We start from the raw sequence: 11,887 nt of genomic DNA on the forward strand, positions 1-11,887 counted from the left end.
CGATGGTCCCCACAGCACATTCTCCTGGCCTCGCTCATGACCTGGAGCATCTAAGGCTAGTTTTCATGAATGAACACAACAGACTTATCCAGAACATTTCATCCAGAGCCAATAGAATACACGTTATTCTCAAGTGCAAAAAGAACATTTTCCAGGATAGATTACATGTGAGGCCACAAAACAAGCCCTAAGAAATTTAAGGAGATTTAAAACATATTGAATATCTTTTCTGACCACAATGACGTGAAACCGGAAATGCATAACAGGAAGAATCTTGGAAAACTCACAAATACATGATGCAGAAAAAGCATTTGACTAAATTCAACATCCATTCATAATAAAAACTCTCAACAAAGATGTAAAAGGAATGTACCTCAACACAATTAAGGCCACGTAGGGCAAATCAGCTAACATCATACTCAATGGTGAAAAGTTGAAATCTTTTCCTCTAAGATCAGGAACAAGACAGGGATGCTCAATCCTACCACTTCTGTTCGGCATAGTACTGGAAGTTCTATCTTTAAAATAGATAAGACATATTCTTTTTTTCTTTAAGAGGTGGGGTCTTGCTATGTTGCCCAGGCTGGCCTCAAACTCCTGCAGTCAAGAGATCCTCCTGCCTCAGCCTCCCAAGTAGCTGGAACTACAGGTGCACACCACTGAGCCCAGCTTATGACACGTTCTTTGATGCAGCAATTCTATTTCTAGAAATTTATTCATGTGGGCAAAATGATATATACGATACGAAATTTACTTCAGTTTTACTTGTTATTGCAAAAGTTTAGGAATAATCACATTGTAACAAGTTAGCAATATTTTATCAATACAAAACTAGTTAAGTGACAGCATATAAAAACACTGAAACAGTATCAAGGTATTTAAATGATACAGTTCTATGTGTTTTGATATACAAAGTATCTAAGATACAGCATTAGGTGCAAAAAGCAGAGTACACAGCCATGTGTATAAGGCTAAACAGTGGTGGTTTCCCCGAGAAGAACTGCAGGATGGGGGCAGAGATAGGAGCTCATGACTCATTCCACCTTTTGAATTCTGTTCCTTGTGCATGATTTAAAATTTCCTAAAATTGTGCCCAGCTAGCTCAGTCGGTAGAGCATGAGATTCGTAAAATTTCCTAAAATTAAACAAACAAACAAAAAATCAAAGATCTCAGAAGGGAGCTGTGTCCATATCAACTGCTTTTATGTTTCTCAAAGTGGAAAGAAGTAACCGGTACAAATTTTATATGATGTGTTCAGATCACATTGGCTTCTAGAAATAAATCTTTCGGTTTTCATCTGACCAACTATTGACCTAGTATCCCACTGAGCTCATTTCACCTGTGACCTCGTAAGGTCATTGTCCCCCACACACACCGGGCCCAGCAGCCACCTACTCACCAGATGCCTCCAAAGCCTCCCACATGAGGGTGGCAATGCTCGAATCCTGCAGTGATAACTGTCTGCTCACTGGGGTCCAGGCCTGCCCCAGGGACTAGACCCCCAGAGAGCAGCAGGGCCCATCTTCAGAAAATAAGAGACATTTGTTCCCCGAGCTTATTGCATGAAAGCACTGTTCCATTTCTCTTTTGAATGTTAAAAAGTAAATATTCCAGCAGATGGGAGGCAGGAAAATACAACAGGGTCCTTATCATCACTATCAGCCTGGACCCAGGACACACATTAAACACACAGACTCGCTGTGACGAAGCCGCGGGAACAGGGGAGCATCAAAGGGACCTTCAGGCCAGGGGCAGCCCTCACCCTGCCAGGCAGACGCTCACTGGCCCTCACTGCAGGTCGGTCTCGTCCCTCCTCCCACAGACCTATAAACACAGGCCGACTCCTCGCTCCGCACACTCGGCTCCTGCTCTCCCTGCTCCAGGTGACCCCAGCATGAGGACCCTCGCCCTCCTCGCTGCCCTCCTCCTGCTGGCCCTCCAGGCCCAGGCGGGGCCCCTGCAAGAGAGAGCTGAGGAGGCCCCCAAACAGGAGCAGCCCGACACAGAGGACCAGGACATGGCCATCTCCTTTGCAGGGGACAAGAGCTTAGGTGTCAGAGCTGCAGGTGAGAGACCCCAACACTGCAGAGCTGGGGCGTCTAGAGAGGAAACCAGATTCCTCTAGAATCAGTCCCAGCAACTGGCTCTGTCTCTTTGGGTGATCACCTCCCGGGGCCTCAGTTTCCTCCTGTGTATCCTGAAAAGAAAGAACTAGATGATATCAAGAGAATTTTCTTCCCCAAAGATTTTTGACTCTAAGACAATTCTATGAAACTCACTGATTTTCTGCTATGTAGAAACATACTGGGGTGTGTCTTTGGCAGCACAGACAAGAGCTCCTCCTTTAAGAAACGTCCTTCACATTGTCTGTTGCAGTAGCTTTAGAAAGTGGAGACAGACCTAAGGGGGTGTTCAGACGTGGGTGTGATGGGGCAGGAGAGCAAAATGGCGAGGAAGTGAGAATGAGACTCTAAGCCCGTGTGCATCCAGCACTGCTGTGTGTATTGATTCCGAATGATTGGGACCAATCATGCTGCCACCTATAATATCGCCAATATGACAAACCCACTCACCCAGCACATAACTGCACGGGGATTCCCTTTACCGCCCACCTCCACCCCCAATCCTAGCGCCCGATGCTCTCTGTGTCCCCAGGCTCAACCAGGGGCTTGACCTGCTACTGCAGAATCGGAAGGTGTCGTCTTCTGGAGCGCATCTATGGTAGCTGCCTCTACGCTGGCTTCCGCTACCTATTCTGCTGCCGCTGAGCACCGAGAACAGAGAGCAATGAGTTCAACATGTGCTGCGAGACCTCAACGGAACTTTTACTCCTCCTGTCCCTTGTCCCCCACTTCCTTTCCTCATCTCAAATAAAGCCTTCATAGCAAGTTCTCTGTGTCTGCACCTCTTTGATGATCAAGATGTGTCTTGGTTGAGACCCTTTGGGATGGAAGTACCAGAATCCTAGATGAAACTTTTTAAACAAAATGCGATTCTAAATTCTAGGACTATCAAGGATGAAAATGGCTTCAGACACAAATTGATACGGAAGCACCAGTGACGCGGCTGCTCTCTCCATCTGCTTCCCTCCCTCCTCCCCGAGCCTCACTGGGGTGGACTCACTCGCAGGGACAGCTCCCATGTGTTACACGAGCAATCGCTGTCAGCGTCCGGGTCACATGATTATAGCATATTTATGTCTAAGGAAAAACCTCGATTCCTTTTCCGAACATGTTGGAGTTATATCGAGTAGACGCAGCTCACACATCTGCCTTTTAAGATCTGGGATTGTACCAGCTCCATTGACACAAGTTTAATTAAGATCAGAACGGGTTGTTCAGGAAGACATAGTGAGTAGACAAAACACAGGAGCACCAAGCTTGCATGTACGTGTTATCAGTATTATCCAGCCGTAGATAGTAAAATCTGGAGAAAGATGAAGTTGTCTGCATACACACGCACACTGCTCCGCTGCACGTGCACACTCTTGAGTTGCTTCGACACTGAGAGGGGCCTCACTCTGCCTGCAAGATGCAGCTTCAAAAGTGTACGTGGGACGTGAAGGGAAGGAAAAGACTTCTGTGAGCACCGGGAGTCCGTGTTGGTGCTACGGGTGCTGAGAACCTGGCACCCTACACAACACACGCGTGGGTAAGTGAAGGAAGGAAATCAGGTCTGGGGAAAGACAGCAACAAGAGCGCCCTCTTAGATCCACAGAGTGTGCACAGGGACAGCCGTAGCGCCCACCAGACAGGCCACACTTGGCATCTGTGTCCTCCTGTCTTTCTCTTCTCCTCTAAGAGGAAACGCTCAACGCCTACACCCAGTGTCATCCTAGTGGGGTGTGACGTGACTCTTCCGCCTGTCTCTCCTCTTTTCTGTCCCCAGACGCTCACTGACCCACGAACAATCCTCCAACGTGGTCCGCAAGCACCCGGTGAGGCCCTGACCACAGACCCTGCGGAGAAGTCCACCCGCAGCCACTCACGGTGACTCTGGATCTGTGTCTGGAAAAAGAGTCTGTCAGTTCAAGTCATGGCTACTATTAATACTATCATGGTGGTCACTGGTAGAGTGACCCCAACACACACAAGAGTGACAGAGAGACCACAGTTGACTGAGAGAGGGACAGTGTTTCAAGCAGGATGATTCACCATTCTCAGCAGAGCCAGTCTGAAGGGCCCAGACACGGCTGTTGCCACAAACACCAACGGCACATGGGCAGACCCAGGGGAAGGGACAGGTGTCCTCTGCATCCACGTCATGCTGACTCTGTGCAGGTCTCGGCCCCACACGCAGAGTCCACCTGTCTGAAGACGCAGCCCAGGGCTCCAGGCGCCCCACGGAGACCCCACAGGGCTGGGGAAGCACAGCACACACCTCAGGGAGGACAGAGTGGGTCTGCGTCTGACAAGTAAACGGTCCTAGTTCTCCCACCTTGCGTGGAGGTGAAGGTCATGCACTGAGATTTGGGCTGTGAAGGCCAGGGAGTCTTCTGTGGTGCCCCGTGCCTGCCGCGGACTTGAAGTCCTGACATCCTTGAACTAATTCAAGCAAACAAATTCAGGGACTAAGTCAAGGACCTCAGGATGTCTGTATTGTTCCTCAACATACATATTTTCCTTATTGTTCCTAACCGTGTCCTGGGCCGGACCCCATCTCTGGGCGTCTGCACTTCACCCCGAAATGCTCCTCGCTCCCTCCCCAGTGCCTGAGGTCTCTGCTACAATTTCATGTTGTCCCTGAAGTCTGTCCTGATTTCTCAACTGCAAATTGCAACAAGTTCCCCCTGGGAGCCTCAATCCTCTTCTTCCCTTTATTTTTAACTGTAGAATTTGAACCCATCTCACATTTTATACATTTGTCTACTTACTTTCTGTAACATTCGTCTCCCTGCACTAGGAGAGGAGCGGCGTGTTTTGCTCATCCCGGTACTTACATGACACATAATAGGTGGACAGTATATTAATCCTGATCAAATTAATTATTCCCAACCTCATGTGATATTAGAAAATTACATTATTTTCACTAAACTGCACAGAAGAAAGCCAAAATCTAAAAAGCTAAAGCAGTTTATACATCTAGTCTGTGCGACTGCTACCTTTAAAAACACTAATTCAGTCACGGAAGACTGAAACATGGGTACAGTTGGCTTCATGGCTCACGAGGGCTCTAGAAGGAAGGAAGAGACCATCGTGGTCGGGGTGGCAGGGAAATAGTTCACGGTGACTCTCCGAGTGAAACACACGAGACGTGAAAATGTGGGTAAAGTAAAAGAAGGGGCAGAGCAGCAGTTTAGGAGGAGAAAACGGTCTCGGGACAAGAGAGAGGCAGGGCCAGGGCCTAATGGCATTGGATGTGAGGACACGAGGTTGCAAGAGAGGAAGAGGGATAGAGTTCCAGGCTGACAGGCTCAGGAGCATCTGTGATTCAAGGGAAGGGCCGACGCGGGCTGGGACACACGTGCGGACTCAGCGTGGACGCAGGCGCACCGGGGGCATCACGCTCCGCTGTCGCTACTACATCTACACAGGACAATGAGAGACTCAAACCCTGAGGACAGCGATGGTGGGGAGATGTGTGACCGTCTCCAAGCGACCAGGACAACTTGCCCAGACTCAGATGAGACGTGAAAGTGATTGTAGACATGCAGGTACCCTGTGTGCTGGCTGCAGAGCTACAGGATGGTATCTGCCTCAAATAAGCAGCTCCTGTGGAAGGAGAATGAAATAAAGAATAAGTCAGAGGTAGAGCATCCCTTTGAAATGTCATTTTCCAGGGGGAAGTACCCTGTCTCTGTGGAAATGCAGGGGCCCAAGCTCCCTGAGCACAAATTGGCAAACACAGATGGGCTAATCCCACCGGCCAACCGCCCGCTAAGGCCATCCAGTGCCGTCCCGGGCTCAGCCCGTGTGCCCACGCTCTCCTGCTGCCCGTCAAGAGCGCTGCTTCCCCCTCTCTCCCTACTGCCCAGTGCTGGCCCCTCCTGCAACAGTCTTCAATAAGCCATTCTTTGCGCCTTCTACAAAGCCTCTGTGCAATTTTTCTTTTAAAGTACAGGCCATTGGCTTGCTGGTGTTGGTATTTTCTGTTTGTTTATTTGAGATTCTAAACTCTGCTGACAACCTGAACAGAACGTAAGAAGCAATCAGTCCCTAAGGTGAGGTTGGTGCACCAAGACTGCTGAGGCTGCCTGGCGGTCGGAGCAGTCACAGGATGGGCTGCCACGTGCAGATGGAGCAGGGGGACCCTCAGGACCTGCCCTTCATCTTCCTGTGGAGGGAGGAGGAATTGGATCGTGAGGGCGTGGGAGCAATGGAGTGAGAGACCGAAGCCTTGTCTCGGGTGGTAACTGCCACATCAGTGGGGTGGGCTGTCACTCTGGGGAAGGAGAGTGTTCCTGCCATGTGACAGGCCCAGCAATTTCACTGTCTGAGGACATGGGCAATGGTCTCAGCCCAGAATATGAACAAATTTGGGCTATTTTGATGAACTGGTCACCAGGGGATGATTTTAGGTTCTAGTGCACTATTTATTAATATATCTCCCTTTTCCCCACTCATGGTCCCATTTACCCCACTGTGAAGAGGAGAAAGATGGTGGAATCTGACATCTTAACGTGCACAGGCCTGCCTAGTACTCCCCTCAAACAGACTAGGAGGGACCACATGAGCTAGAGCCTGCACATCCCCCACCCCCTGTTCATCCCACTCCCGCTGGGTGCAGAGTGGCTCTGAAGCCTGCTCAGAATTAGTCTGAGGACAGTTTGGGCTCAACACGAGGGGACATGCTAATAACAATCTCTCTGCTGCTCTGGCAGCCTCCTGGAGGTCCCCCCATGAGACATTAGGTCTCATGGAAAAATCTCATGAGTCCTTGACCCCGATGGTCCTAGACAGTCATTCAGCATTCAGCTATCTATTGGCCATGCAAGGAGGTCTTTGTTCCCTCCAGGTACCACACGCTGCACGTGCACCATTAACTCAAGGAGAGTCCAACAGGTGTCACTCGCAAACAACGCAATGCAGGTGGTGGACAGTGTCACCCAGGTGCTCTTCAGAGTCCCTACTCTACCCAATGGCTTTGATTTGCTTTCATGGTTAGACCCCAGGTCTGGGGAGGCTGGTTGAGAATGAGAATCCAAATTCTCTATCGCGTGTATACTGGCATTTTGATCCCACTCACTTTAAAAAAGCATGTAGTGAGATATGTAGACCAGGCTTTCCAGGTGGCTCTTAATATTCCCTTGGTCCAGGTAATTCAGCCTCAGCCAACAGCCCAGGCACCGTGGGGTCCACGGCATTAGGAGTCAAGGAGAAACCATAGTTTCTTGCTGCCCGGGCTTGGCCAAGGCTGAGCAAGGTATAAGAGGGGTCCCAGTGTGGAGCCCTCTTTTAACCCTAGTTTCATGCTAAATTTCTTGTCTGCTGTGGTGACAAACCTGTTTATAGTATCCAGCAGAACTGCACTCCAGCCTGGAACACAGAAAGAGACCCTGTCTCAAAAAAAAAAAAAAAAAAAAAAAAGGAAATGAAAGAAAAAAAAAAGAAAGAAAAATTACCCAATAGAAAATAACCCCACGAAATTATGAAATCTCATCCCAAATGACCCTTAAATAGGGAAGTCTCCTGCTTGTGTGTGGTGGCTGTTGCTACAAGAGACTTGGGACAGAGGACTGCTGTCTGCTCTCTCCGGCCACCCTCCTAGCCTAAGGATCTGTAAGTAACAAGATCTGTAAGTAACAAGAAAACTTAAACTTTCACATGGTTATTTCCTCACTGAGGCCATGCCCACAGTCTGAGCCCTGACCGTGAGGCCACCCCAGGGGGACCTGTAGGTGAATCTCCAGCTGGTACACCTCTGCCTGGGGCTCTGGTGGTGCCTCCAGCTATGTTAATAGAGAAACTCAACGAGTTTCGTTCAAAACACATGTGCCCTGCTTGATATGTCCAATAGAGTGTATAGTAGCTGCTTAAAACATCCTGTTATTTATATGTACTCTAGATATAACATACCTAACAGATAAATATATGTATAACAGAAAAGTGTATTTAAATCCTTGGCCCATCTTTTTATTCAGATTATTTGTTGTTTGATATTGAGTTGTTTGAGTTTTGTATGCATTCAGATATTAACTCCTTCTCCAATGTATGGTTTGCAAACATTTTCTCTTATTTTCAAGCTTGTGTTTTTGCTCAGTTCATTGTTTGCTTTGCTGTGTATACGCTGTATAGTGTCATGCAATCTTGCTCATCTATTTTTCCTTTCATTGCCTGTTCCTTTGCTGCCATATCCAGGAAATATTGCCCAGATCAATGTCATAAGCTTTATAACTCTTTGTTCTCTGAGATGTTTTATGGTTCCAGGTTTTGTTTGGGTATTCAATCTATTGTGGGTTGATTTTTGTATATGGAGTGAGATAAAGGTCCAAATGTAAAATATATCAAATCATAAGGTAGTATTCATTAGACCAATACAATTTTTAATTGTCACTCATACCTCAATAGAGCTGGAAATAATAGACATATTTTTAGCCCTAGATTACCTTTTTATCTATACTTCTCAGAGCGGATTTCCGTAACACCTGGTGAGGTCATTGTCCTCTGTACATTGGCCCCAGCAAGAGCCTCCCCTACCTCTTCATGAGAATGGTAATGCCCTTGAACCCTACAGTGAATTAACTCTCTACTCAACTGGAATTTAGCACTGATTCCTTCTGGATCCTTGAGTGCAGGCTTTTGGCTGAATCCAAATGTTAGAGAATAAATGCTTTTACTAAAGGGATTTCCTCCGTGAAGTCTGGCTTCGCTCCAGGGGCCACACTTGGAGATCTGAAGGGGCACATGTGGCTTGAGGCCTCTGGTTCCCCAGCCCTCTACACCTGCAGACAGTAGTAGCGCCCATGGTCAGAAAATAAGAGGCATTTTTTCCCTGGGGTTATTGAATGAAAGTACTCTTTGTTTTATTTTCTTGCATATTAAAATGTAAATAGTCAAACAGATGAGAAGGAGAAAAAGAGAGTAAGGTGCTTATTTCCACTATCAGCTCCAACGTAGTACAGACATGAAAACAGAGATTCATGCCAGAGTCAGGGTGGGAGAACAGAGAAACATCTGAGGGACCTTGAGGGCAAAGGCTTTCCTCACCTGCCCCCACTCCCCTCCCCGCTCCTCCCAGAAATCCATACCTTTTCCAAATGAGAGGGTTAGAGGAGGCTTGTTGGTCCTGTGCCTCCCCCCACAGCCCTGGAAACACAGCTGACTCCTCACTGCACACACTCGCCTCCTGCTCTCCCTGCTCCAGGTGACCCCAGCATGAGGACCCTCGCCCTCCTCGCTGCCCTTGTCCTGGTGACCCTCCAGGCCCAGGCTGGGCCCCTGCAAGAGAGAGAAGAGGAGATCCCAGCCCTGGAGCTGCCTGGGGCACAGGACCCTGACGTGTCCATTTCCATCACATGGGGGGAAAACGCCCTTCCTCAAGCTCCAGGTGAGAGATGCCAACATGGCAGAGCTCCAAGGTCTAGAGCAGAGGGACAGGAGACAGGCTCTGGAATCAGCTCTGCAAGGGTCTACATCACTTAGATGGCTTTATTTAACATCGACGGGGCTTGAGTTTCTTATTTAAACATTCAACACACAGACCCAAATAAATTTAAGAGATCTTTCTCCGAAGCCCTTTGATTCCAAGATGGCCTGTGACATGTGCTAGGTTGAAGGTCTAGAGAGACCTACTGACTCATTCCTTGTGGATTTAAAAGAGTAGATTTACTTACAGGGAGAAGATCTGACTCTATCTGTAGAGGAGCTTTTAGAAATTGTAGACTGGCCTGGGGTGTGGTCAGACGCATGTGTGATGTGGGCAAAAGCACAGAAAAGTAACGACTAGTGAGAATGTGTGTGTGACCCTGAGTGTGACCCGCTGTGCTGTGTGTGTTTATTCCTGTAGGCTGAGGCTGTTCATACCCCAGCTGTAATGTAGCCAGCATTACCCATAAGCCAGCATGTAACTTCTCCAGAATTCCCTTGACCATCACTGCTGACCCGGGACTCGGTTTCTGATGTTCTCTCTGTGCCCACATTCCTAGTGAGGAGCATGCGCTGCCCTTGCAGACCATTCTGCTTGCGTGGGGAATATCTCAGAGAGGCCTGTCCCTTCCCTATTGGTACCTTCTTCCGCTGCTGCCGCCTCCGCTGATTGTGGAGAATAGTGGAAAAGGGGCTCACACTTTGCTTGGAGAGCTAAAGGACATTGCTGTCACTCCTCTACCTTGTCCTCAATGGTATTTTCCCCATCCCAAATAAAGTCCTTGTTGCAAGATTTCTGCGTTTGCATGTCTGCAATGTTTGATATGTGTGTGAGTCAAGACACTTTGGAATGCAAATACCAGAATCTTAAATCACACTTTTTGAACAAAATATGATTTCAAATTCTGAGAATTTCAATGAGAAACTGTGGCTTCAGGTACAAATTGTTATGAGAACTCAGATGATGCTGTTGATCCCTGATCTACTTCTCTGTCTTTTCACTGTGACCCATTTAGAGTGTGTTCCTTCCCAAAGACACTTCGCATGCGTTAGGCAAACAATCGTCGTCAGAATCAATTTCACACAGTCGTAGCATCACTGATTCCGAGGACATACCACACCCTGTTTCCTCAAGTGTTGGAGTTTTATTGAAAAGACCCCGATCACCTATCTGCCTTTTAAGGTCTGGGCTTGCATCAGCCCCGTGGAAACAACTGCAATAAAGATTGTCATGGGTGACTAACAAACGCATGAGGAGCGGAAGAGAAAGCACAGGAGACCACCCGACAGCATCTCCTTATCTGTGTCATCCAGCCCCGTCTACAGACATCAGGGTTTCATATACATGAAGTGGGTTTTCACACATGCAAAATGCACACGCCCAATTCATGAACTCTTCTTTGTCACATGCTCTCTCTTGGGTGCCTTAGAACTGCAGAGAAACTGATTCTCCCTGTAAAATACAGCTTCAAGGGTAGCGAGAAAAGCGAGGCCAGGGAGAGCATTTCTCCAGGAACCGGAGTCCCTGTTGGTGCTGCAGGTGCTGAGGTTCCAATACCCAAATAGTCGTGCACATCTGTGAGCAAAAGGCAGGAAAGTGGGTCTGGAGAAGCGACGGCAGCAGGAGCCCTCTCAGACCCTCAGAGTATGAGCCGGGACACCCGGAGACCCCTCTGCCGCTCTGTCTGCCACTGCCCACCCCAACACACGCACCGCACTTGGGGTTTGTGTCCATATGGGCTTGTCCTCCCCCCATGCAGCAGGACACACTCCCCGCCCAACCCTGGGGTCTGTGTGGGGCCAGTGTGACACCCAGGTGGGCTGTGACTCTTCCTCCTGTCTGTTGTGTTTTTCTCTGCCGCAGACACTCAGGGAGCCTCGAACCCTCGTCCAACATGTCCTGTAAATGGCCTATGTGGCCCTGACCACAGAGCCCGGGACGGAGTCCAGAATGAGCCTCTGCATTTCCTCTGCATCTGGTGGTTCTAGTCTGTGATTCCACAACGCACGTTCAGAAAAGGAACGTGTCCCCTCAAGTCTTGGCTCTCAGGGCAGTTAGTGATAGAATAGCCCAAGAAGAACAAGCATGACAGAGAAACCAGATTGTAATGAAAGGGACAGTGTTTCAAGTCAGGCTAATCCTCACTCTCACCAAAAGCACTGTGAAGGGCCCAGACAATGAGACCACCAACACCAACAATATAGTCCCAGACCCGAGGGAAGGGAGCAGGTGTCCTCCCCGCCCACTCCCTGCAGATTCCGGGCAGGTCTCAGCCCCAGCCGGAGGGTCTGCCTGTGTGGAGACACAGCCCAGCGGTCCAGCCACCCCTCTGAGACCCCACATGGCTGGGGAACTCAAACA

The 11,887-nt window shown here is 48.7% G+C and overlaps 2 protein-coding genes across 3 annotated transcripts; both read left to right on the top strand.

Annotated features, from left to right (window-relative positions):
- Positions 1-1,795: 1,795 nt before the first annotated feature.
- LOC123626562 (defensin-5-like) lies at positions 1,796-2,892 on the top strand. The gene is made up of 2 exons (XM_045535636.1): positions 1,796-2,067; positions 2,657-2,892. The coding sequence occupies exons 1-2, from the start codon at positions 1,896-1,898 to the stop codon at positions 2,767-2,769; spliced, it is 285 nt and encodes a 94-aa protein (XP_045391592.1). The 5' UTR covers positions 1,796-1,895; the 3' UTR covers positions 2,770-2,892.
- A 4,719-nt stretch (positions 2,893-7,611) lies between these two features.
- Positions 7,612-10,318, top strand: LOC123626563 (neutrophil defensin 4-like). Of its 2 annotated transcripts, none has more exons than XM_045535638.1 (3): positions 7,612-7,719; positions 9,305-9,487; positions 10,086-10,318. In XM_045535638.1, exons 2-3 carry the CDS (start codon positions 9,316-9,318, stop codon positions 10,193-10,195), a joined length of 282 nt encoding a protein of 93 aa, XP_045391594.1. In that variant the 5' UTR covers positions 7,612-7,719; positions 9,305-9,315; the 3' UTR covers positions 10,196-10,318. The 2 variants fall into 2 exon arrangements, with proteins under 2 accessions (XP_045391594.1, XP_045391595.1); XM_045535639.1 differs by having other exon boundaries at positions 7,628-7,735.
- The last annotated feature ends 1,569 nt before the right edge of the window (positions 10,319-11,887 follow it).

This window comes from Lemur catta, chromosome 22 (assembly GCF_020740605.2).
Source record: "Lemur catta isolate mLemCat1 chromosome 22, mLemCat1.pri, whole genome shotgun sequence".
NCBI classification, from domain to species: domain Eukaryota; kingdom Metazoa; phylum Chordata; class Mammalia; order Primates; family Lemuridae; genus Lemur; species Lemur catta.